The sequence below is a fragment of the Somniosus microcephalus genome, chromosome 22 (genome assembly GCF_052327205.1).
Source record: "Somniosus microcephalus isolate GS21.2 chromosome 22, FLI_Smic_1.0, whole genome shotgun sequence".
In the NCBI taxonomy this organism is placed as follows: Eukaryota; Metazoa; Chordata; class Chondrichthyes; order Squaliformes; family Somniosidae; genus Somniosus; species Somniosus microcephalus.
Window position 1 is genome coordinate 48,731,695 of NC_141008.1, and position 26,548 is coordinate 48,758,242.

The 26,548-nt window shown below is 50.4% G+C and overlaps 1 protein-coding gene across 1 annotated transcript in view; it reads right to left on the reverse strand.

Moving 5' to 3' along the window:
* Positions 1-4,514: 4,514 nt before the first annotated feature.
* The window catches only part of fam222ba (family with sequence similarity 222 member Ba), a 154,038-nt gene continuing 132,004 nt past the window's right edge, over positions 4,515-26,548 (reverse strand). The window contains exon 2 of the mRNA XM_085964674.1: positions 4,515-15,955. Within this exon, the coding sequence (XP_085820800.1) occupies positions 4,766-7,804 (3,039 nt within the window). The 5' untranslated portion in view covers positions 7,805-15,955 and the 3' untranslated portion in view covers positions 4,515-4,765. The remainder of the gene's footprint in view (positions 15,956-26,548) is intronic.

Genomic DNA, 26,548 nt, shown 5'->3' on the forward strand with positions numbered 1-26,548 from the left:
GACAGCAGATTTCCTTCGCTTAAAGGACATTAGTGAACCAGATGGGTTTTTTTTAACAACAATTCAATAGTCACCATTACTGACACTAGCTTTTTTATTCCAGATTCATTTAATTAACTGAATTTAAATTCCCCAGCTGCTATGGTGGGATTTGAACTCACGTTACAGGATCATTAGTCCAGACCTCCGATTACTAGTCCAGTAACATGACCACTATGCTACCGTACCCTGTGCCATACCCACCTGAAGGTAAAGTACTGTATAAATATTCCCTAATCCCCAAATGCAAGCGAGTGTCCAACCTGCAGCCTCTCTCTTGTAGAAGTCTAGCTCCAGACCATCGCTGGATGGGAGCGGTCAGTCCTGTCCACATTTCTCATCTCCGGCCGGTGAGCTGCAGCAGCTTTTAAAAGAATAAATTTCAACATCGAGTATCGTGTAGTTTAGATGTGCAAAATTTTTTTTTATTCTTCATCAAAATGTAGTTCTACAATAGTATACATCGTTTTCATACTGAACTTGATATATCCTCCAACAGCAAGGACTGCTCACCGTCCAGATTCCCATCTCTGAAAACATTGTAAAACACACCAACCAGTTAGTGTTGAGCTTTCTTTTCCCTCCATGAAAGGAGTTTAAGGTTTTAACCCTCTTGACTTTTTTTTTAAATCAAGAAGCCAGGTCATAAATTATCAAGTTTCATACATCAATATCAGACAAGTGACCATGTATCCAAACTGACAGATGGCAGCAGATGGTTGTCTGTAGGGGACATGTTCAACCAGTGTCCAGATGTTGCTCTACTCTGCCCCTTACAAGCATCCTTGGGAGTGTCTTGGTTTAGGTTCACTCGCTCCTAGCAATGAAGCAAGACCTGGGTAGTCTACAATCACACTCCTGCGCATTAATACTGGTTCAGCCCCCAGCAATAGTAAGAGCTTTGTACAGAGAGCACTCAAGAGGGTCAAACCCCAGTTTTTATGGGCCATTTGAACTCTCAGCATATTGGCAAGTTTCTTGGTCTGGCACGACAAGGGGCACTGCAACTTGGAGGCTAGGGGAGAGTTGGGGGGGAGGAGGAGGAGAGCGAGGGTCGGAGAGACCCCCCGCCACCGCAAGCTGCTCCCCTCAGCTAATAAGAGAGCTACTGAGGAAATCTACAGGCTACATCCCCTGCACTCCGAGCTGACAAGGACAAGGACAGTGTGAAGGGCAGAGATACCACAATGTGTATACAAGGCTGGGACAAACAAACAGGGGTTAGAGGGTAAATATAATCACAGCTTATTTAAAACAATTCTAGTGTCAGGCTTCCACACCGTTGGTAGAAGTTAAAGTGAGATATGCTTTTAAAAAACCTGACGGATAGGAGCGAGCTGTACAGTTTGAGGGTGTCTGAATAGTAACAGGTGGTCACAGTGAGCTGGACACCTACACAGTCTGGAGTTGGGACTTGCTCAGGTCGGCTGTACCACAGATTACCCCAATCCAAATCAGCCACTGGCAAAACACAAAATAAAAACATTACTTCAGTAGATAATTTATTTTAAAAAATCCAGTGGCATGTCAAGGTTAGCAACTGCACAGCGAGGTTTGCACATCAGCACAAGAGGAAATCCTGGACTGTGAGAGGGGGAGCTGGGCGGGTGAGGGTGGGGAGAGCATGTGTGAAGGATGCAGAGTTTACAAAGATGCACTGAGAAGGTAATGGGAGTGAAGTACCTTATACACACACGTCTGTAAAAATGCACATGGTTGTTTGGTGCAAATTCATAAAATGAAAAAGGTGTCCCATCCCCTCAGGTCGGGTTCTCACAGTAGTGGCTCTGTTTTATAAATTGGCACCATCTGTACAGGCTGTAGTCTTTAGTTGTCCATTTAAGTCCACATATAAATGCATCAATCATCTACCTGTGCGCACATCATTGCGGCTCCAGCTCCAAACACAAATGCTCATCCCTAAGCTAGGTGCAATTCAGGGTGCAGCTTTTCCATCAGTAACGCCATCGACTGCAATCTCTCCTGCAGATGGATCGAGTTTACCCGTAGCACGTATAAAAGCAGCTTATATTTATCTTCGATTTTTTTGTTTTGTTTTAAGGAATACAGCAGCAGTCTCCTCCACAGTGGGCAGTTGCAGCGAATAAGTTAAGCCGAGCCCTGTGGAGGCATCCCCTTTTCACATCGTAAGCAGAGAGAAAATAAAATACATGTTTGTGTCCATTTAGAATTAGCATGGGGCTGTTAAAACTTAAAATAAAAAAACACACACACACTTCAGAGCTCCTCAAATGATCAAACCAGGCACGGGCCCCACAGCACAGCAGCGTTGTCACTGGATATTGGAACCCAAACACTGCAGGAAAAACACACTGAAGCAGATCCCCTGGTTCATCACCTCAAACTGCTCCCGCTTCCACCAGTAACACACCCAGGAACTGCCAGAAATACAAAAGCAAAATACTGCGGATGCTGGAAATCTGAAATAAAAAACAAGAAAATGCTGGAAATCCTCAGCAGGCCAGGCAGCATCCGTGGAGAGAGAAACAGAGTCAACGTTTCAGGTCGATGACCCTTGTGACGTTGACTCTGTTTCTCTCTCCACAGATGCTGCCTGACCTGCTGAGTATTGCCAGCATTTCCTGTTTTTATTTCATGAACTGCCAGCACCAGTTCCCAATACTCTGAGCTTGGCACCACAACATCTGGAAGCTTATGGTGCTGCTGGGCGATTAAGCTCACAGTTCAAGTTGCTGCAATACTTGGAACCTCACAGGACTATTGCTCATCTTTACTGAGCTCCGACAGGAGAAATACTTGCCGTGCTGCGGCAGGAAGATTGCACGCTTCAAAAATCCGAGTGACAACACTGCGCGGCATCTTTGCAGATACTCAAAATAATATACAGCAATAAAAGAAAAAAGCCTCGGAGCAAAGTTGCTGTCGAGTGAGTGAGTGAGTAACATCTGGTAGTGAGGGTGGGGTAGAGGAGGGGAGGGGGGCTGGTAGCGAGGGGGGGGAGGGGCTGGTAGTGAGGGTGGGGGAGGGGAGGGGAGGGGCTGGTAGTGAGGGTGGGGTAGAGGAGGGCAGGGGGGCTGGTAGTGAGGGTGGGGGAGGGGAGGGGCTGGTAGCGAGGGTGGGGGAGGGGAGGGGAGGGGGCTGGTAGTGAGGGTGGGGGAGGGGAGGGGAGGGGCTGGTAGTGAGGGTGGGGTAGAGGAGGGCAGGGGGGCTGGTAGTGAGGGTGGGGGAGGGGAGGGGCTGGTAGCGAGGGTGGGGGAGGGGAGGGGGCTGGTAGCGATGGTGGGGAAGGGGAGGGGAGGGGCTGGTAGCGAGGGTGGGGAGGGGAGGGGCTGGTAGCGAGGGTGGGGGAGGGGAAGGGCTGGTAGTGAGGGTGGGGGAGGGGAGGGGCTGGTAGCGAGGGTGGGGGAGGGGAAGGGCTGGTAGTGAGGGTGGGGGAGGGGAGGGGTTGGTAGTGAGGGTGGGGGAGGGGAGGGGAGGGGGCTGGTAGTGAGGGTGGGGGAGGGGAGGGGCTGGTAGTGAGGGGAGGGGAGGGGGCTGGTAGCGAGGGTGGGGGAGGGTGGGGGAGGGGAGGGGAGGGGGCTGGTAGCGAGGGTGGGGAAGGGGAGGGGAGGGGCTGGTAGTGAGGGTGGGGGAGGGTGGGGGAGGGGAGGGGGCTGGTAGCGAGGGTGGGGGAGGGAGGGGAGGGGAGGGGGCTGGTAGCGAGGGTGGGGAAGGGGAGGGGAGGGGCTGGTAGCGAGGGTGGGGAGGGGAGGGGCTGGTAGCGAGGGTGGGGAAGGGGAGGGGAGGGGCTGGTAGCGAGGGTGGGGGAGGGGAAGGGCTGGTAGTGAGGGTGGGGGAGGGGAGGGGTTGGTAGTGAGGGTGGGGGAGGGGAGGGGCTGGTGGTGAGGGTGGGGAAGGGGAGGGGAGGGGGCTGGTAGTGAGGGTGGGGGAGGGGAGGGGCTGGTAGTGAGGGGAGGGGAGGGGGCTGGTAGCGAGGGTGGGGGAGGGGAGGGGAGGGGGCTGGTAGCGAGGGTGGGGGAGGGGCTGGTAGTGAGGGTGGGGGGAGGGGCTGGTAGCAAGAGTGGGGGAGGGGAGGGGAGAGGCTGGTAGCGAGGGTGGGGGAGGGGCTGGTAGCGAGGGTGGGGGAGGGGAGGGGAGGGGCTGGTAGTGAGAGTGGGGGAGGGGAGGGGAGAGGCTGGTAGCGACGGTGGGGGAGGGGCTGGTAGTGAGGGTGGGGGAGGGGAGGGGCTGGTAGCGAGGGTGGGGAGGGGCTGGTAGCGAGAGTGGGGGAGGAGAGGGGAGGGGCTGGTAGCGAGGGTGGGGGAGGGGCTGGTAGCGAGAGTGGGGGAGGGGAGGGGAGAGGCTGGTAGTGATGGTGGGGGAGGGGCTGGTAGCGAGGGTGGGGGAGGGGAGGGGCTGGTAGCGAGGGTGGGGGAGGGGGGGGAGGAGCTGGTAGTGAGAGTGGGGGAGGGGAGTATTACGTCCGTGAATGATTGAGACACGGACAGCAGGAGTTGAACAAAACAAGTCTTTACTGATGGAAGTCAATAGTGAAACTGAAAACAACAGAGGCTCACTAGCGCCTTTTATACAGGGGTGGTCACTGCCGGTACTGCAGTCTGAGACCAGTTATTCTCTTAAAGGTACATACACAACAATTCCTCCCCTTTTAGATAAACAGTACATAACATTCATTTAACAACTAAATGATAACTAATTACAATCACAATTACGGTTGCTAGATACATTGGTTAAGTTTAAGCAATTATAAGTTCAGTCTTTGAGGAGGCTTCCTGATTCTGTCTGGATAACGCCTCTTTGGGGTATCAGGTTCTTCTGGCAATGTTGAGTCGGGATCAATGTCGTTGTTTGGTTCATCTGCTTCCAATATTACCGGTTCTGCGGTAGCTGCAATTGGAACGTCGATTTCATTACCAGGTGTATCAGATCGTGGTGTGGAGTTGATGTTTTCCAGTGACTCTAGAATCTGGTCAGCATGGCGTCTTACAATGCTCTCCCCAACGTCCACGGTATACATGAGCGGTCCTTGCCGTGTACAAATCGTTCCTGGCTGCCATTTCTCAGTGCAGTAGTCCCGGGCCAAAACTGGTTGACCTATCTTAAAACTCCTGGTCGGTCTTTCATTCATATTCTGAAACTGCCTGTTCTCCACATCTCTTCGGACGTTTGGCTTAACCAAATCCAAGCGGCATCGTAGTCTTCGATTGAAGAACATCATGGCTGGAGTTTGGTTGGTAACCGCATGTGTCGCATTCCGGTAGGCAAACAAGAAGTTGTCCACCTTGTGTTGTAGGGGTATATCTTCATTACACATTGCCTTGATAGCCTTCTTGAATGTTTGGACAAACCTCTCAGCCAATCCATTAGTGGCTGGATGATATGGGGCAGATGTGTAATGCTTAACACCATTGTTCTTTAAGAACCTCCGGAACTCTTCAGACACAAACTGTGGTCCATTGTCAGAGCAAATCTGTTCAGGCAGCCCATTCCTGGCGAATATGGTTCGTAAAACTGTGATAGTTTTTTCCGTGGTAGTTGAGGACATTTTTATTACCTCTGGCCACTTATAATGTGCATCCACCGCAATTAAAAACATCGAGTCCATGAAGGGACCAGCAAAATCAATGTGCACCCTTTGCCGTGGAGATGAGGGCCACTCCCATGGATGCAGAGGAGCTTGTGGTGGGGCGTTTTGGACCTTCTGGCATCCTGCACAGCTCTTGGTCATCTCTTCGATTTCTCTATCGATTCCCGGCCACCACACAAACACTCTGGCTAAGTTCTTCATTTTTACCCCACCCAGATGACCCTCATGAAGCTCATTGAGCACTCTATCCGTCAACTTAGGTGGAATTACTACTCTGGATCCACACATCAAGGTTCCTCTGCACACTGACAGCTGTTCTCTTCTCGGCGAGAATGCTGGCAGCAGTGGTTCGCCATGTGCTGGCCATCCCTTCACCGTTAAATCATAGACCCGTGATAGTGTCGGGTCATTCCGTGTTTCCTTTTCTATGTTTGCATTCGTCACAGGGAGACATTCGACTATGGTCGAGTGGAATAACTCCATTGGATCCACTGCAAGGTCTTCTTCCACCGTCAGCAACGGTAGGCGTGACAATCCATCAGCATTTCCATGCTGTTTAGTTCCTTTGTACTCGATGTCATATTGGTGTGCCCCTAGGAAAAGGGACCACCTCTGCAGCCGTTGTGCTGTCATTATTGGTACGCCTTTCTGAGGGTTGAAAATGGAGACAAGAGGTTGATGATCGGTTAGTAGAGTAAATTTTTGACCATGCAGGTAGTGATTGAACTTCTTCACCCCCCACACTAGGCTGAGGGCCTCTCTGTCAATCTGGGCGCAGTTACGCTCGGCAGAAGTTAACGAGCGTGACGCAAAAGCTATCGGCCTCTCTAAACCATCAAGGAATTTATGTGACAGTACCGCCCCAATGCCGTAGGGAGACGCATCACACGCCAGTCTGATCGGCAGTGCTGGGTTGTAGTGAGCCAATACTTCCCTTGAAGTGATTAAGTCCTTACTCTTCTGAAAGGCCCGCTTACAATCATCGCTCCATTTCCATGCTACCCTCGTTCGTAGCAGGGCGTTCAGTGGGTGCAGAATTGTCGACAAATTCGGCAAAAACTTATGGTAGTAATTCACCAATCCGAGGAATGACCTCAGTTGCGACACATTTTCAGGCGCTGGGGCTTTAACAACCGCTTCAATTTTGTCAGGGGACTTATGTAACCCCTCTTCATCAATCACGTGGCCACAATACGATATCTGTTTCTTAAAAAATTCGCACTTGGGGCGGTTGGCTCGCAGCCCATGTTCCCGTAGTCTAGTGAGCACCTGTTCTAGGTTGTTAAGGTGTTCACTCTCATCTTCACCTGTCACAAGGATGTCGTCCAAGTAACACTGAGTCCCCGGAATCCCTTGCAGGACTTGTTCCATCGCTCTTTGCCATATCGCCGGAGCCGATGCTACTCCGAATACCAATCGATGATACTGGTAAAGACCTTTGTGAGTGTTTATCGTGAGATACTTCCTAGAGGACTCTTCAACCTTCATCTGCAAATATGCTTGTGCTAGGTCAATTTTTGTAAAACGCTTCACTCCAGACAGTGAGGCGAAGATGTCTTCTATCCTTGGAAGAGGATATTGTACTGTGTGAAGGACTGGGTTCACCGTCACCTTGAAATCCCCACAGATGCGAATCTTCCTTGGCTCCCCGGACTTATTGCTTAACGTTTTCTTCATGACAGGAACGATGGGTGTCGCCCACTCGCTCCAGTCGACCTTAGACAACACACCTGCCTTCTCCAGATTCTCCAGCTCTGCCTCGACGGCTGGGCGAATTGCATATGGTACGGGTCTTGCTTTGAAAAACTTGGGAACTGCATTCTCTTCTATTTTTATCGAGGCGGTTACGCCTTTAAGAGTGCCCAGTTCTTGTTGAAATACCTCTTTGGCATTAGCTAAGATTGTTGACAATCGTCCAGGAGTGACGTCTTCATCTTTTTTACCGTCCACCGTCATTGTATGAATGGAGTGCCAACCTAAGTTTATCTTCCTGATCCATTCCCGTCCCAATAACGGTGGTCCACCATTTGGCAGTATGTAGAGATACAATTTCCGTATTTTCTTGCCGTTGTATTCGACGGGCACCCTTAGTTTTCCTCTGGGGTATACTTTTTGCCCCGTATACGTCGTCAAGACGATGGATGTCTCTCTCAAGGGTATGTGTGAAAATAGCTGCTCGTAGTCTCGTCGATTCATGACGGTTAGCGCTCATCCTGTATCCAATTCCATTTTAACTTGGGACCCTGCTATCATGAGGGTGACCCAAATGATTCGGTGATCCCCTTTTGCGATTACATTGTGAAGTTTGAGACAGCTTAGTCTCCTGTTCCCGGATTCACTATCGCTCATCTGGTCTTCGGAACTACTGTCTGTCATCTTTTGTGCTTTCTTGTACGGTTCCTTAGTAGCCTTTTTGTTGTCGCTGGTCTTCTTCCCAGACCTGCAAACTCGTGCAATGTGTCCCATCTTCCCGCATTGCCTGCATATTTTGTCTTTGGACCAGCAGTCCTTCTGGTCATGGTTAGTTCTGCCGCAGCGATAACATTTTGCAAATCCCCGTGTCATTTCGTGGGTGCCGTATTCCTGTGGTTTTTGTTGAATTTCTGCAGCTCCCCTGGCTGCTGCTTCATACGATACTGCCACGCTGAAAGCCTTATCTAGCGTCAGCTCTTTCTCTGAGAGTAACTTCTTCTGTGTTCCTTCACTCAGGAGTCCACAGACAAATTTGTCCCGTAGGGTATCTGCCAGTCCTGCTCTGAACTGGCAGTGCTTTGATAGCTTGAGTAGTTCCGTAAGGTACTCAGCATTGCTCTCATCTTTATGCTGAGTTCTCCTGTGGAATTTAAATCTTTCTGCTATCAACAGCGGTGCAGGGTTTAGGTGTTCCTGTAGGACAGCAACAATTTCGTTAAAACTCTTCGCCTTCGGTTTGGCTGGAGTAATCAGGTCCCGCAATAGGCCGTACGTTCTAGCGCCCATTAAGTTTAGCAATATCGATGCCTTTTTCTCCACCGCTATTTCGTTTGCCTCGAAATATACCTCGACTCTTTCCACATACGTGGTCCAGTCCTCTATTGTATTATCAAAAGCAGTGATACAGCCAGTCTTCGGCATCTTGCAAATCTAAAATGGCGCCTCCCGCGCTTTGCCTTCTTCCCCGATTTAACAAAATGGCGCCTCCCGCGCTTTGCCTTCTTCCCCGCTACTTAAGATGGCGCCTCCCGCACTTTGCCTTCTTCCCCGCTGTTGTTAGCGCTGCTTTCCACGATTCCCGTTGCAACCTGCAGCTCCTCACGGTTTCTTGCGCGTTTAATATTTTTTTTAAAATTATTTTCCCGTCGTGGAACAACCCTGTGGGACTCTTGCCTCCCTCTTCGCGGGTCTATACGCAGCCCGGCTTCGTAGCACCGGCCGCGCCCTGTGTGCTCCACCCTCTCTCTCTCTTCTTCCCGACAACGCTGCTCGGCCCCATTGCAAACCACCCGCTCGAATTCGCGACCGCCGCAGCCCAGGAAGGATCAGTGCACTACCTGCCACCAGCCCGATTAGCTGAAGCATCGTCGACAGGAACCAGGCCCCGCTTCCGACAGCTTCTCCAGCAATCTTCAACTCCGCAAACACAGGGGCGGATGCCCATGGTCGACGCCCGTTTCTACTACCTCTTACTTTCTTTTCTTTCTGGCCTCGACCTCTGCTCACTTCGCTGTAGGAATGGATCCCAGGAGGTGGTGCAGGCTGTAGGTAGGTTCGTATCTGCTCGTCGCCAGTATTACGTCCGTGAATGATTGAGACACGGACAGCAGGAGTTGAACAAAACAAGTCTTTACTGATGGAAGTCAATAGTGAAACTGAAAACAACAGAGGCTCACTAGCGCCTTTTATACAGGGGTGGTCACTGCCGGTACTGCAGTCTGAGACCAGTTATTCTCTTAAAGGTACATACACAACAGGGAGGGGCTGGTAGCGAGGGTGGGGGAGGGGCTGGTAGTGAGAGTGGGGGAGGGGAGGGGAGGGGCTGGTAGCGAGGGTGGGGTAGAGGAGGGGAGTGGGGCTGGTAGCGAGGGTAGGGGCTGGTAGTGAGGGGAGGGGAGGGGCTGGTAGCGAGAGTGGGGTAGGGGAGGGGGGCTGGTAGTGAGGGTTGGAGGGGAGGGGCTGGTAGTGAGGGTGGGGGAGGGAGGGGCTGGTAGCGAGGGTGTGGTAGAGGACGGAAGGCCGACAGGAGAGGAATAGGGAAAGCTTACAGCAAAAAAGACAGTTTGTTACTGGCTCACCATAGAATGACACAGCACAGAAGGAAGCCATTCGGCCCATCTTGCCTTGCCGGCTCTTTGAAAGAGCTCTCCAATTAGTCCCACTCTCCTGCTCTTTCCCCATAGCCCTGCAAATTTTTCCCTTCAATTATTTATCCAATTCCCTTTTGCTGTGGGTCTGGAGTCACATACAGGCCAAACTGGGTAAGGACGGCAGATTTCCTTCCCTGAAGGACATTAGTGAACTAGATGGGTTTTTACAACAATCCAGTAGCTTCATGGTCATCTTTACTGATACTAGCTTTTTATTCCTGATTTATTTAATTAATTGAGTTTAAATTCCCCAGCTGCTGTGGTGGGATTTTAACTCATATCAATTCAATTCAAATCGCTTTATTGGCATGATGACAAGGTACATCTTATGTTGCCAAAGCATCGAAAAACATTCATGGTTAAACACAAAAATACAGATCTATCCATACAGTGTATAAACAGATATATCCCTGAGTGTATAAATATACATTCATATAATTTGTATATACTCTTTTATTTAGTGGTTGTCCCTCTGTTTATGGCAAGCTGTAACATAGTGTGCCGCTAAGGTTACACAATTTCTCTCTTCCCCTAGTAGGTATGGGAGTTTTTGGTCATCATTAAAATTTCTGAATTCCGGGCATATTTTTGTGAATTTTGGGTAGAAATTCTCCCTTATGCCCTGATATTTTCTACAAGCTGTGAGGAAGTGCATCTCTGTCTCCACCACTCCCTGACTGCAGTGAGAGCATATCCTGTCCTCTCTTGGTAGCCGGGTCTGCCTGTGTCTACCTTTTTCGATCGCCAGGCTATGTTCACTAAGTCTGTACATTGTCAAGGTTTTTCTCAGTTTGCTATCCTTTACCATTGTCAGGTAATCAGCCATGTTGTATTGTCTGTTTAGGGCCAAGTAGCAATTGAGTTTGTTTTGGGTTTTTGTTGTTTCTGCCCAATATGACAGATATTTTTCCTTTTGCTTAGTGACGATTGTGTTGGGTCGAATTCTTTGTGTTACGCTGTCACTGTCCTGGGGCTGGTTATTGTTAGTAGTGTTAGTAGTTACTTCACTGAGTCCCAGGACTAGTTGACTGAGGGTATTCTTCTTTATGGTCCTCTCTTGGCATTTCAGGGCTTCGTAATAATAGCAGTGTAGTTGCTCATTTTTAGGTGTTTCCAAAATTTGGTGACTCTTTTTTGGATAGTGATTATTAATGGATATTGGCCTAGTTCTGCCCTGCATGCATTGTTTACGGTTTTCCTTTGAGTCCGGAGGATACTTTTACAGAATTCTGCATGTAGGATCTCAATTGGGTGTTTGTCCCATTTTGCAAATTCTTGTTGTGTTAGCGGTCCCCACGCCTCACTGCCATAGAGTGCAATTGGTTTAATTACTGATTTAAAAATTTTGAGCCAAATGCTAATTGGGATTTCTATTTGGATTGATTTTTTAATGGCATAGAAAGACCTTCTTGCTTTTTCTTTCAGTTCATTCACAGCCAGATGAAAATTTCCCATAGAACTGATTTTTAAGCCCAAGTATGTGTAGTTAGTGGTTTGTTCAATTTTGGTTGTTCCTAGTGTGAAATTTATTTTGGGTCCCTGATGTCTGGATCTTTGCTGGAACACAAGGACTTTGGTTTTTTGGGGATTTATTGTCAGTGCCCAGGTCTGGCAGAACAACTCCAGCAGATCCAGGTCCTTAGTTGGTGACAGCAGAACCAGATCATCTGCATAGAGGAGGAATTTAAACTTGGATTCATATAGGGTGAGGCCGGGTGCTGTAGATTGTTCGAGTAGTTTTGCCAATTCATTTATGTAAATATTAAAGAGTGTCAGTGAGATGGGCGAGCCCTGCATCACCCCCCGCCCCTGTGGGAAGTATTTTGTTTGTTTGTCTCCAATTTTAACTGCACATTTGTTGTTTGTATACATTGATTTAATTACATCATATGTTTTTCCCCTACCCCGCTTTCGATAAGTTTCAGGAATAGACCGTCGTGCCAGATGGAATCGAAAGCCTTCTGGAAATCTATAAAGCATGCGTAGATTTTGCTTTTGTTTTGATGAACATGTTTGTCAATTAGGGTCTGTAGGGTGAAGATATGATCTGATGTTCTATAGTTTGGTAGGAATCCAATTTGGCTTTTACTCAAGACATTGTGCTCCTCAAGGAAGTTTATAAGTCTTTTGTTTATGATACTACAGAATACCTTCCCCAGGTTACTGTTTACACAGATGCCTCGATAGTTATTTGGGTCGACTTTGTCCCCACTTTTGTATATGGGCGTTATGAGTCCTTTGTTCCAGATATCAGGGAAGTAACCGACACTCAGAACCAAGTTGAAGAGTTTTAGGATAGCCAGTTTCATTTTATCGTCTGTGTGTTTAATCATCTCGCTTAGTATGCCGTCTGCACCGCAAGCTTTTCCTGGTCGCAGGTCCTTGAGTTTTTCAAATCGTTCTTTTTCTGTTATTATGGAGTCTAGCGGGTTTTGGTTATCTTTTATGGCCATTTCGAGCTTTTCCAGTTTTTTGCATATTTGGTGTTGCTCTGGCCTTAGTGTGTTTTTCTGGTATAATTTTTCAAAGTGGTTTTCCCATGTGTCTCCATTTTGAATGGCCAATTCGTCGTGTTGTTTTTTGTGTAATGTGTTCCAGTTGTCCCAGAAACAATTGGAATCAATGGATTCCTCAATGGAGCTGAGTGTATTCTTAATATACTGCTCTTTTTTGGTTCTGAGTGTGTTTCTGTATTGTGTTAGTGTCTGACAATAAGTAAGGCGTAATTCCTCGTTTTCTGGCTGTCTGTGTTTTTGGTTTGATATTTTTCTAAGTTTTTTCCTCATGTTATGGCAACCTGGGTCAAACCATTTTTCATAGTTTTTTGTTTTGGGTTTGTTCTTGCGAGCTTTCAAGTTTGACCTTGTTGCCAAATTATCAAAAATATTATTTAGGTTATTCACTGCACGGTTTACGCCTTCTTTATTGTGCGTGTATATGTTATCCAGAAAGGTGTCCAAGAGAGCTTGAGTTGATTGATTGCTAATTGCTTTCTGGTATTTTTCCATGCTGTTTTTGGCCCATCTGTACGATTTTTTGGTGTTGTACAGCTTACTGGGTTGTGTTTCTGTGTTGGTTGTTTCTGTCTTTTTAAGATACATAGTAATTTGACTGTGGTCTGACAGTGTTGTTTGTGATTTGACTGTGAATGCTCTGAAAGAGGATGGGTCCAAATCCGTAATCATATAGTCTACGGTGCTACAGCCAAGAGGTGAGCAATAGGTCGATCTTCCTAGGAGGTCTCCCATGAACCTACCATTGACAATGTACAGACCCAGGCTTCGACAGAGCTGCAGGAGCTGTTTTCCGTTAGTATTTGTCTGTTTGTCGCAGTTATGCCTGTATGGATGGGAAGGGATATCAAAGTGGTTATTCCCGAATATGTAATTGTTTCCCTGATTATTGGTGAAGTCTGGTTCTTCGCCAGTTCTTGAATTGAGGTCACCACAGATCAACACGTTCCCCTGGGCCTGGAATTGGATAATCTCCCTCTCAATGTTGGAGAAGGTGTCCTCTTTAAAGTACGGGGATTCCATTGGGGGGATATAGAGTGCGCAAATGAAAACATCTTGAGTGTTAGATATAATCCCCCTCTCAATTTTGAGCCACATGTGGTTTTCGCCCTTTTTTATAAATTTGATGCAATTCTTAAGCTCTGTTTTAAACCAAATCAGTATGCCTCCAGAGTCTCTGCCTTGGGTTACTCCTGGCAATTTATTGGAGGGGACCACCAGCTCTGTGTACCCTTGGGGACGGCCAGTGTGTCCTTCTCCTCTATACCAAGTTTCCTGTAAAATGATAATATCCAGATCTTTAGTTTCATCTATGAACTCTGGGGTCCTACTCTTCACGTCGAGCACCGAAGAGCGTAGACCTTGGATATTCCAGGTCGAAATATATAAGGATTTCATGTTAAGTTTGATCTTTTACTATGATAGGTTAAAGAATGATATGTGTTTGTCGTGTCTAAATGGGGGGGAAAAAGATCATCTCAATTGTCTATAAATGCTAATACTACTTGGTTCCAACTCTTTCTAGTAATTAGTCCTTAATTTTTTTTTTCATTTGCTGGTCCATAAGGCGGAAGTAGATGCTGCTGCACGTCTGCCTAGTGTCTCTTAATGGATTGTCTCTGCCTGAGGTATTGCGTACGCCCTGTGCATCTCTCCCTCTGTCTGGCTGGGGGCGGTCCTGTTCCCCTGTAGGACAGGAGTGGTGCAGGTCTGATATTGTTGTTGTGCATGGGGATCCTCTCTGGTCCCGGTTGGTGTGGTGGTGGTCTCTGTAGTAGTCCTGGTATGTACCCCGCTGATCTCTGGTGGTCGGGGGGGGTCCTCCTGGAGTCTGGGTATGGACCTGGTTAAAAGCGACGTCCTTCAGGGCTTTAGCAAAGATCGATATTCGTTTCCTGTGGATATGGACGCGGTCGTGAAGACATTCCACATCGAGGGTGGGGTGTTGGGCCAGGTGCACGTTGTGTTTTAATTCAGTCTCTTGCTATGCTGGCATTTATCTCACGAATTGTTTTGTTGTTAAAGTCTGTTCTCGGCAATATTGTGGAAACAGTGATTCTAGTGTTTGGGAATGTATTGCTTGCCTTCTCAATCACTGCTCTGAGCGATGTTGCTACCCCTTTCTGCTGGGCCTTTAGGTCATTTGTGCCAGTGTGTATTATTATGTGTTGGGGGGAGCCTAATCGGGTTTTGGTCAGCCATTCCAGGGCTCTGTCTGTTGTTGGGCACCGGATCTTTTTTACTATATGTCTAGGGAAGAGCTTTTTCTCCCATAGAAATTTCCCATTTGAGTCTATGAGTATTACGATGTCAGCCTTGTTGGTGTTTACTGTCTGGTGGCTTTCGCCTGGACTCATAGGGTGTGTGTTGGACTGGGGTGGTCGTGTCTGGTGTGTGCGCTCCTCTTGTGAGCGGCTCGCTTGTGGTTCCACAGTGGTGGGGGAAGACTGAGCTTCAGTATGCTGGTCGGTCTGTGTGGCACCCCTTGTATTGTGTGTCTGCTGCTGTTGTTCAGTGTGGGAGTGCAGCTGTTCAATCGGGCTCTGTATTGTCTTATCTCTAGCCTCTGGCTGCTGGTCTAATGGTGCTATCTCTCCTCTATGGCTCTCTTTGTTTTTCTGCAGCTCTTTCATCTGATTCCCAAGTAGATTCAGCTCTCTCCTGTGTCTCTCCCTCTCTTGCTTTTGTTCATGTTTCAGTTTAAGGACCTCCTCTCTAAGTTTAACCAGCTCTGTCTCCAACTGGTTAAATTTATCCTTTAGTTGTATCTGGCTGTGTGATCCCGGGGTGTGTGTCCGATCGGCGCTGGAGGGCTCACTCACTTCCTGGCTAGGCTGCTCTTCTCTTGGTGAGCTGGAAGTGGTAGGGGGAGTATGTGTGGCTTCCTCCCTGGTAATTACGCTGGGGTTGGTCAGCTGTACCATGTGGCTGTGGGGCCCCGGGGTGAGTGTCTGGTTAGAACTGTGTGGCTCGTTCACCTCCTGACCAGGCTGATTTACTCCTGGTGAGTTGTCAATGGTGGGGGGAGTGCGAGTCGCTTTTCCCCTGTTAGCCACTCTGGGGCTGTTCCTTCCCCTCTCAATTATTTCTTTCAGTGTCTTGAAGGCCGTTTCAAAGTCGTCGAGGTTGCCTTGCACCAATATTGTTCCGTTATCGTACATGTTGACAGTCGTGGTTGCACTGTCCGGGTCCCCTGGTTTCTTAATTTTCAGTTTGGACCCATTAGCGGTTCTTTCCTGCTTAACCCTGGTATAGTGTGATTTTATTGCTGTGATCATTAGTCCAGGTCTCTGGATTATTAGCCCAGTGACACAACCTCTACGTTACCGCTCCCGTTATGCAGGTTGTGCGGGGGGGTCAATAAACACCAGTCCACTCACGAGGCTCCTCTGAGCAGCCTCCGTTAATCAGGCTGCTCGGGGGACTTTGGCTTTAAGAGGGCTGTAGTCAGAAAAACCTCATCAGCAATTCGCAATCTCATCGCTCCAATCCTGGTGAAGAAAGAAAGAAAAAGAAAAAAGAAATAAGACCATAAGAATTAGGAGCAGGAGTCGGCCATTCGGCCCCTCGAGCCTGCTCCGCCATTCAATAAGATCATGGCTGATCATCGACCTCAACTACACTTTCCCGCCCGATCCCCATATCCCTCGATTCCCGTAGAGTCCAAAAATCTATCGATCTCAGCCTTGAATATACTCAACAACTGAGCCTCCACGGCCCTCTGGGGTAGAGAATTCCAAAGATTCACCTCCCTCTGAGTTAAGAAATTTCTCCTCATCTCAGTCCTAAATGGCCGACCCCTTATTCTGAGACAGTGACCCCTGGTTCTAGACTCCCCAGCCAGGGGAAACATCCTCCCTGCATCTACCCTGTCAAGCCCTGTAAGAATTTTGAATGTTTCATTGAGATCACCTCTCATTCGTCTAAATTCCAGAGAATATAGAGTCATAGAGTCAGAGTAATACAGCACAGAAAGAGGCCCTTCGGCCCATCGTGTCTGTGCCGTCCATCAAGCCCTGTCCAATCTAATCCCATTTTCCAGCATTTGGTCCATAGCCTTATATGCAATGGCATTTCAAGTGCTCATCCAAATGCTTCTTGAATGTTGTGAGGGTTCCTTCCTCTACCACCCTTTTAGGCAGTGAGTTCCAGACTCCAACCACCCTCTGGGTGAAAAAGTTCCTCCTCAAATCCCCTCTAAACCTCCTGCCCCTTACCTTGAATCTATGCCCCCTTGTTATTGACCCCCCTACTAAGGGGAAAAGTTCCTCTTTATCTACCCTATCTATGCCCCTCATCATTTTGTACACCTCAATCAGGTCCCCCCTCAGCCTTCTTTGCTCCAAGGAAAACAACCCCAGCCTGTTCAGTCTTTCTTCATAGCTGAGGCGCTCCATCCCAGGTAACATCCTGGTGAATCTTCTCTGCACCCCCTCCAAAGCAATCACATCCTTCCTATAGTGAGGCGACTAGAACTGCACACAGTACTCCAGCTGTGGCCTTACCAGCGTTTTGTACAGCTCCTTCATAACCTCCCTGCTCTTATACTCTATGCCTCAGCTAATGAAGGCAAGTATCCCATATGCCTTTTTAACCACCTTATCTACCTGTTCCGCTGCCTTCAGGGATCTATGTACATGTACACCAAGGTCCCTCTGACCCTCTGTACTTCCTAGGGTCCTACCACTCATTGTGTATTCCCTTGCCTTATTTGTCCGTCCAGAATGCATCACCTCGCACTTTTCAGGGTTAAATTCCATTTGCCACTTTTCCGCCCATCTGACCAACCCGTTTATATCGTCCTGTAGCCTAAGGCTTTCCTCCTCGCAATTTACCACCCCACCAATTTTCGTGTCATCTGCGAACTTACTGATCATACCTTTTACATTCTCCTCCAAATCATTTATGTAGATCACAAACAGCAAGGGGCCCAGCACCGATCCCTGAGGTACCCCACTGGACACAGGCTTCCAGTCACAAAAGCAACCTTCGACCATCACCCTCTGCCTCCTGCCACTCAGCCAGTTTAGGATCCAACGTGCCAAGGCACCCTGGATCCCATGGACTCTTACCTTCTTGACCAGTCTCCTATGCGGGACTTTGTCAAAAGCCTTACTGAAGTCCATGTATACCACATCCACAGCATTTCCTTCATCCACACACCTAGTCACCCCCTCGAAAAATTCAATCAGATTGGTCAGACATGATTTACCCTTGACAAAGCCATGCTGACTATCCCCGATTAATCCTTGCCTCTCCAAGTGGAGACTAATTTTGTCCCTCAGAATCTTTTCCAATAATTTCCCTACCACAGATGTTAGGCTCACTGGCCTGTAATTCCCTGGTTTATCCCTGCTACCCTTCTTGAATAATGGTACTACGTTAGCTGTTCTCCAGTCCTCTGGTACATCCCCTGTGGCCAGAGAGGTTCTGAAAATTTGTGTCAGAGCCCCTGCAATCTCCAATATAGGCCTAGTCTACTCAATCTCTCCTCATAGGACAATCCCCCCATCCCAGGAATCAGTCTGGTGAACCTTCATTGCACTAAGGCAAGTGTATCCTTCCTTAGGTAAGGAGGCAGAAAGAAAGAAAAGACTTACTTTATATAGCTGATGCGCTATCAATTACTCAAAAGACTGAGGTTAAGCGAGTAACTAACAGGCTTTTATTAACAAGAGAATGAAGGTGTGCCTCGAGTGGTCGACCAGTCCAGAATACAGAGGGACTGTGGAGCAGTCACCTTTATACCTGGACTCGTGGGTGGAGTCAGCCGAGGCATGTACAGACATGTACACAGTGGAATACAAACACACCCACAGGCAGGTATAACAGTGGTTTACCACATTCACCCCTTGTTTAAAAATGAGTCCGGCGGGGTGAAGTGTATTAAAAGTTTGTGTATTGGAGTCTCTTCTGAGGTCTTGTCTGCCGCTGTGATCGACGTGGCGACGGCAGGGGTAGTGAAGCTTCCGGCGTCGAGTCCCGCGTAGGCTGGGGCACTGGTGTGTAGTCCTCGTGGGTGTCGAGCGGGTCGCGGGGCCCAGGCATGCCGTCTGCTGGGGTTGGATATTGGATCGTGGGGGGGGTGGTAGTGGGTAGTGGGTTACTGGGGCCCCCGAGGGTGCGAGGTCTCGTATGGAGACTGTGTCCTCCCGCCCGTCCGGGTACGCAATGTAAGCATACTGGGGGTTGGCGTGGAGGAGGTCGACCCTCTCGACCAGGGGGTCCATTTTATGGGTCCTCACGTGTCTTCTCAGTAGGACCGGCCCTGGGGACGTCAGCCATGGCGGTAGCGATGTCCCCGATGTGGACTTCCTTGGGAAGACAAACATTTTCTCATGAGGGGTGGCGTTAGTGGCAGTGCAGAGCAGTGACCGAATAGAGTGGAGCGCATCGGGGAGCACATCCTGCCAGCGGGAGGTCGGAAGGCCCCTAGACTTTAAGGCTAGCAGGGCGGCCTTCCAAACTGTCGCATTCTCTCTTTCCGCCTGTCCGTTCCCCCGGGGGTTGTAACTGGTGGTCCTGCTTGTGGTAATACCCCTAGCGAGCAGGTACTGACGGAGTTCGTCGCTCATAAACGATGAGCCCCGGTCGCTATGGATATAGCTGGGGAAACCGAACAGGGTGAAGAGGTCGTTCAGACATTTAATGACCGTGGCACTGGTCATGTCCTGGCAGGGGATGGCGAACGGAAAACGGGAGTACTCATCAATAATGTTGAGGAAGTACACATTGCGGTCGGAGGAGGGGAGAGGCCCTTTAAAATCAACGCTCAGGCACTCGAAGGGGCGAGTGGCTTTTATCAGGTGAGCCCTGTCTGGTCTATAAAAGTGCGGTTTGCACTCAGCGCAGACTTGGCAGTTCCTGGTCATGGTCCTGACCTCCTCAATGGAGTAAGGCAGGTTGCGGGCCTTGATGAAGTGGAAGAACCTGGTGACCCCCGGGTGGCAGAGGTCATTGTGGAGGGCCCGTAGTCTATCGATCTGCGCGCTGGTGCAGGTGCCACGCGATAGAGCATCCGGGGGTTCATTGAGCTTCCCGGGCCGGTACAAGATCTCGTAGTTGTAGGTGGAAAGTTCGATTCTCCTCCTCAAGATCTTGTCGTTTTTGATTTTGCCCCTCTGCTTGTTGTTAAACATAAAAGCAACTGAACGCTGGTCAGTGAGCAGGGTAAATCGTTTTCCGGCCAGGTAGTGCCTCCAATGACGCACAGCCTCCACAATAGCCTGGGCCTCCTTCTCAACAGCGGAGTGTCTGGTCTCTGGGCCCTGGAGGGTTCGCGAAAAGAAGGCCACGGGTCTCCCCGCCTGATTAAGGGTAGCGGCTAGGGCAAAGTCGGACACGTCGCTTTCCACCTGGAAGGGGATGGATTCGTCCACTGCGTGCATGGTGGCTTTGGCAATGTCTTCCTTGATACGGTGGAAGGCTAAGCGGGCCTCTGCCATCAAGGGAAAAGAGGTGGACTTGATCAGCGGACGGGCCTTGTCCGCATAGTAGGGGACCCACTGGGCGTAATAGGAGAAAAACCCTAGGCACCTCTTCAGGGCCTTGAGGCAGTGGGGCAGTGGGAGTTCCATAAGGGGACGCATCCGGTCGGGGTCAGGACCGATGACTCTGTGTTCCACAACACAGCCAAGGATGGCGAGGCGGGTTGTGCGGAATATGCACTTCTCCTTGTTATACGTCAGGTTCAGGAGTTGGGCGGTGCAGAGGAATTTTTCGAGGTTTGCGGCATGGTCCTGCAAGTCATGGCCGCAGATGGTCACATTGTCCAGATATGAGAAAGTGGCCTGCAATGCATTTTGATCGACCATCCGGTCCATCTCCCTTTGGAAGACGGAGACCCCGTTGGTGACGCCAAATGGAACCCTAAGGAAGTGGTAGAGGCGGCCGTTTGCCTCAAAGGCAGTATACTGGCGGTCCTCAGGGCGGATAGGGAGCTGGTGGTACGCTGATTTCAGGTCAATGGTCGAGAAGACGCGGTACTGCGCGATCTGGTTGACCATATCAGCTATGCAGGGGAGTGGGTAAGCGTCCAGCAGGGTGTAGCGATTTATAGTCTGGCTGTAGTCGATGACCAGGCGCTGCTTCTCGCCGGTCTTAACGACCACAACCTGGGCTCGCCAGGGGCTGGTGCTGCCCTCAATAATCCCCTCCTTCAGGAGCCGCTCCACTTCAGTTTTAATGAAAACCCTGTCCCCGGCACTGTATCGCCTGCTCTTTGTGGCGATGGGCTTACAGTCGGGGGTGAGGTTAGCAAACAGTGGGGGGGGGGGTGACTCTGAGTGTGGAGAGGTTGCACCTGGTGCGCGGCAGGCAATTTGGAAGCTGCTGGCTGCGGACTGTGAGTGGGGGGAGGGGTCCACCGTACGCCATCGTAACACTCTTAAGGTGGCACTGAAAATCTAACCCCAGTAGAACGGCAGCGCAGAGGTGGGGCAGGACCAGAAGTTTAAAATTATCGTACACAGTCCCGTCTACTAAGAGTGTCACCATGCAGTAGCCGCCAATGTCCGCCGACTGGGACTCGGAGGCCATAGAAATCCGCTGGTGCGCAGGCAGGACTGGGAGAGAGCAACGCCGCACCGTGTCGGGGTGGATGAAGCTCTCCGTGCTCCCAGAGTCAAAAAGGCAGGTTGTTTCGTGACCATTTACCTTAATGTCCATTGTGGACCGGGCCAGTTGGTGCGGTCTCGCTTGGTCCAGCGTAACGGAGGCCAGCGTAGGGGTCGGTGTGTCGCTGCGGGTATCAGATGAGGCGGTGTTGGGGGCCTGCTGCGTCCCGGCTGGTGTCCAAGATGGCGGCGTCCATGATCCCCATGTGGCTGGAGGCATCCAAAATGGCTGCTGTTCCGGTGGTTCGCACATGGCTGTGGAGGCCCAAGATGGCAGCCCGCACGCGGCGCTGCTGGGGTTCGGGGTGGCTTTGGCCCTGCAGATGCTGGCGTAGTGTCCCTTCTTCCCGCAGCCCGAGCAGATCGCATTTTTCGCCGGGCAGCGCGCTCTGGGGTGTTTGGCCTGGCCACAGAAGTAGCATTTCTGGCCTTGGAACACTGCTGCGGTAGTTGGGCCATTGCTGGGATGTGGCTGGGGTGGCACAGCGCTATGAGACGATCCTACCGTGTCCCAGGCTGTCGTTCCCCGCGGCGTCCACGGTGCAGAGGAGTAGGCATCCATGCCCCGGTAGGCTGCGTCCAATGATAGTGCGAGTTCAGAGGCCTTGTTGAGGTCAAGGTCACTCTGCTCCAACAGTCGCTGTCGGGTGTAATTGGACCTGTGGCCCGCCACAAAAGATAAGTTCCTCTGTGTACATGGCAGCCTTTACATCCTTACAACCAGGGCAGCACGGTGGCATAGTGGTTAGCACTGTTGCCTCACAGCGCCAGGGACCTGGGTTCGAATCCGGCCTCGGGTGACTGTCTGTGTGGAGTTTGCACATTCTCCCCGTGTTTGCGTGGGTTTTCTCCGGGTGCTCCGGTTTCCTCCCACAGTCCAAAGATGTGCGGGTTAGGTTGATTGGCTATGATAAATTGACCCTTAGTGTTAGGGGGATTAAATACGTGGGGTTACAGGGATAGGGTGGGATATGTGTTGGTGTAGGGGTTCCGGGAATCGGGTGGGATATGTGTCGGTGCAGGCTCGATGGGCCGAAATGGCCTCTATCTGCACTGTGGGGTTTCTGTGATTCTGTGATTCTGTGAACCACAGGCCCGGCCAAGCACAGACAGTGCCTGAAGGTATTCCTCGGTCGATTCCCCAGGTTGTTGTTTACAACTCCCCAGGAGGTGCCTGGCGTACACCTCGTTCACTGGGCACGTGTACTGGTCCTTGAGGAGCTTGAGAGCAGCCGTGTACGAGGTCGCGTCCTGGATGACCGAGTACGCTCGGTGGTTCACTTTGGAGATCAGAACATCCAGTTTGTCCTCATCCGATTTGACCGTTGCAGCGGAGGCGATCAGGAATTTTTCAAAGCACTTAAGCCAGTGAGCAAACTTGGTGGATGCGTCCGCCTCCCGATGGTCTAAGTCCAGGCATGCTGGTGTGAGGATCTTCTCCATTATAAAAAATCTTGTTAATAAAATTGATGCGCTATCAATTACTCAAAAGACTGAGGTTAAGCGAGTAACTAACAGGCTTTTATTAACAAGAGAATGAAGGTGTGCCTCGAGTGGTCGACCAGTCCAGAATACAGAGGGACTGTGGAGCAGTCACCTTTATACCTGGACTCGTGGGAGGAGTCAGCCGAGGCATGTACAGACATGTACACAGTGGAATACAAACACACCCACAGGCAGGTATAACAGTGGTTTACCACAATAGCCGCTTTCACGGTATCACAAACTGCTTCACAGTCAATGAAGTCCTTGTTTTTTTGAATTGTAGTCACTGTTGTAGGAAACGGAGCAGCCAATTTGTGCCTGGCAAGATCCCACAATCAGCAACGTGATGATGATGAGATAATCTGTTTTTAGTGATGTTAGTTAAGGAATAAATATTGGCCAGGACACAGGGATAAATACCCTGCTCTTCTTCGAAATAGTGCCGTGGGAACTTTTCCGCCCAACCGAAAGGGCGGACGGAACCTTGATTTAACGTCTATTCTGAAAAACGGCACCTCCGACAGTGCAGCGCGCCCTCAATACGGACCCTCAGTGTAGCGCTCCCTCAGTACTACCCCTCCAACAGTGCGGCACTCCCTCAGTACTGCCCCTCCGACAGTGCGGCACTCCCTCAGTACTGCCCCTCCAACAGTGCGGTGCTCCCTCAGTACTGCCCCTCCGACAGTGCGGCACTCCCTCATTACTGCCCCTCCGACAGTGCAGCGCTCCCTCAGTTCAGACCCTGAAACAGGGCAGCGCTCCCTCAGTACTGCACCTCCGACAGTGTGGCACTCCCTCAGTACTGCCATTCCGAGAGTGCAGTGCTCCCTCAGTACTGCCCCTCAGACAGTGCGGTGCTCCCTCCGTACTGCCCCTCCGACAGTGCGGCGCTCCCTCAGTACAGCCCCTCCGATAGTGCGGTGCTCCCTCAGTACAGCCCCTCCGATAGTGCGGCACTCCCTCACTACTGCCCCTCTGACAGTGCAGTGCTCCCTCAGTGCTGCCTCTCCGACAGTGCGGCGCTGCCTCAGTACTGCCTCTCCGACAGTGCGGCGCTCCCTCAGTACAGCCCTTCCGATAGTGCGACGCTCTCTCAGTACTGCCCCTCCGACAGTGCGGTGCTCCCTCAGTACTGACCCTCCGACAGTGCGGCGCTCCTTCAGTACTGACCCTCCGACAGTGCGGCGCTGCCTCAGTACTGCCTCTCCGACAGTGCGGCGCTCCCTCAGTACTGCCCCTCCGACAGTGTGGCGCTCCCTCAGTACTGACCCTCTGACAGTGCGGCGCTCCTTCAGTACTGACCCTCTGACAGTGCGGCGCTCCTTCAGTACTGACCCTCCGACAGTGCGGCACTCCCTCAGTACTGCCCCTCTGACAGTGCGGCGCTCCCTCAGTACTGCCCCTCCGACAGTGCGGCGCTCCCTCAGTACTGACACTCTGACAGTGCGGCGCTCCTTCAGTACTGACCCTCCGACAGTGCGGCACTCCCTCAGTACTGCCCCTCCGACAGTGCGGCTATCCCTCAGTACTAGGAGTGTACTGTCAGTTTAGAATGTCTGTGGAGTGAGACTTGAACCCACGACCTCCCCGACTGCTACCCATTGAGCCACGGCCAACAATGAAACCAATGGAAGGCCAGCCAGACACCTGACGGGATATTGTGTGAGGGACTGAAACCCAGACTCACTGCCTCACGGTGAGGGTGGAGCTCGCTGGAAGGTGGGGCGGGTTCCAGACTGTACTTCGGACCCACCGGATCAAATGTTCTCAACCTTTCCTGACTCTGTCTTTAAGAGCTCGGTTGTGCAAACTGTTTCTACGCAGTGGATTGCCTTTTCAATTTCTAGTTCCCCATTTTATAGTCTGCCTGGGAGCTGTTCGCAGCAGCTTGTTGAGCCTGCGATCCTGAGGAGGAAAGTGTGGCCCAGGTACAGGAACTCAGTCTAGTTAGAGATTGTCAGCCGGGAATTGTATTTCTGAAAGGGTCGATTTGACTAAGTGATGCAATAACTAAATATTATTTTAGTGTCTGAGCAAATTGCTAACTTTAATTATTCTATTGAATCGTTTCCACTTAATTGTAAATCTATATCTCTGGGACTGTTTCTTTTATTCATTCTCATTTCATTTAGAAAGACACGGATTAATCAGAGACAGTCAGCATGGATTTGTTAAAGGAAGGTCGTGTCTGACTAACTTGATTTAATTTTTTGAGGAGGTAACAAGGAGGGTCGATGAGGGTAGTGCGTTTGATGCAGTGTATATGGATTTTAGCAAGGCTTTTGATAAAGTCCCACGTGGCAGACTGTTAACGAAAGTAAAAGCCCGTGGGATCCAAGGGAAAGTGGCAAGTTGGATCCAAAATTGGCTCGGAGACAGGAAGCAGAGGGTAATGGTCGAAGGATGTTTTTGTGACTGGAAGGCTGTTTCCAGTGGGGTTCCGCAGGGCTCAGTATTAGGTCCCTTGCTTTTTGTGATATATATCAATGATTTAAACTTGAATGTAGGGGTTATAATTAAGAAGTTTGCAATTGGCGGTGGCGGGAGGAGTCCGAGTGGCAGCGACCTACAAAAGGTAAGCCCGAGGCGCGGGTAGGCCTCAGAGTGGCGGCGGGAGGAGTCCGAGCGGCAGCGAGCTACAAAAGGTAAGCCCGAGGCGTGGGTAGGCCTCAGAGCGGCGGCGGGAGGAGTCCGAGCGGCAGCGACCTACAAAAGGTAAGCCCGAGGCGCGGGTAGGCCTTAGAGCGGCGGTGGGAGGAGTCCGAGCGGCAGCGACCTACAAAAGGTAAGCCCGAGGCGCGGGTAAGCCTCAGAGCGGCGGCGGGAGGAGTCCGAGCGGCAGCGACCTACAAAAGGTAAGCCCGAGGCGCGGGTAAGCCTCAGAGCGTACCAATCTCCAATCTCAGAGGGAGAGAAGTAAAAAGTAATTGAGTTGTGACGTCACCACAAAGCAGGTAAAAAACTTTAACTCTGTGGTTTATAGTTTTTAAGGTCTCTGTGGTGTAGCGGGACAGTTTGTAAACCAGGGCCCTTAAATATATCATTTAAAAATAATAATAATAAATTTAATTAATTACATAGAATGGGAGAGCAGGTGATGTGTTTCTGCTACAATATGTGGGAGCTGGTGGACACAATTGATGTAAACGGTGATCACATTTGCAGTAAGTGTTGGCTGCTCGAGGAACTCCGGCTCCGTGTTGATGAGCTGGAGTCCGAGCTTCAAACACTGCGACACATCAGGGAGGGGGAGAGTTACCTGGACTCTGTGTTTCAGGAGGTAGTCACACCAATTAGATTAATTAATTCAGATGTAGTCCGTGGCCAGGGACAGGATGGTGTGACTAGAAGTGAGGCAGGTACGGGGATCTAGGAGGTAGTGTTGGAGGAGCCACAGCCCTTGCTCTTGTCCAACAGGTTTGAGGCTCTTACTCCGTGAGGATGGGAGCGGGGACTGCGGGGAGGATGAGCAAGCTGGCCACAGCACCGTGGAGCGGGGGGCCATTCAAGTGGGGGGAGTTAAAAGAAATGTTGTAGTGGTAGGGGATAGTATCATTAGGGGGATAGATAGGGTTATTTGCAGCCGAGAGCGAAAGTCCCGAAGGCTGTGTTGCCTGCCCGGTGCCAGGGTTAAGGACATCTCCTCTGGGCTGGAGAGAAACTTGGAGTGGGAGGGGGAGGATCCAGTTGTCGTGGTCCAGGTTGGTACCAACGACATAGATAAGACAAGGAAAGAGGTTCTGCTGAGGGAGTTTGAGCAGCTAGGTGCCAAATTAAAAAGCAGAACCACAAGGGTAATAATCTCTGGATTACTACCTGAGCCACATGCAAATTTGGCTAGGGTAAATAAAATTAGAGAGTTAAATGCGTGGCTCAAAGACTGGTGTGGGAGAAATGGGTTTTGCTTCTTGGGGCACTGGCATCAGTACTGGGACAGGAGAGAGCTGTTCCGTTGGGACGGACTTCACTTGGCCAGTGCTGGGA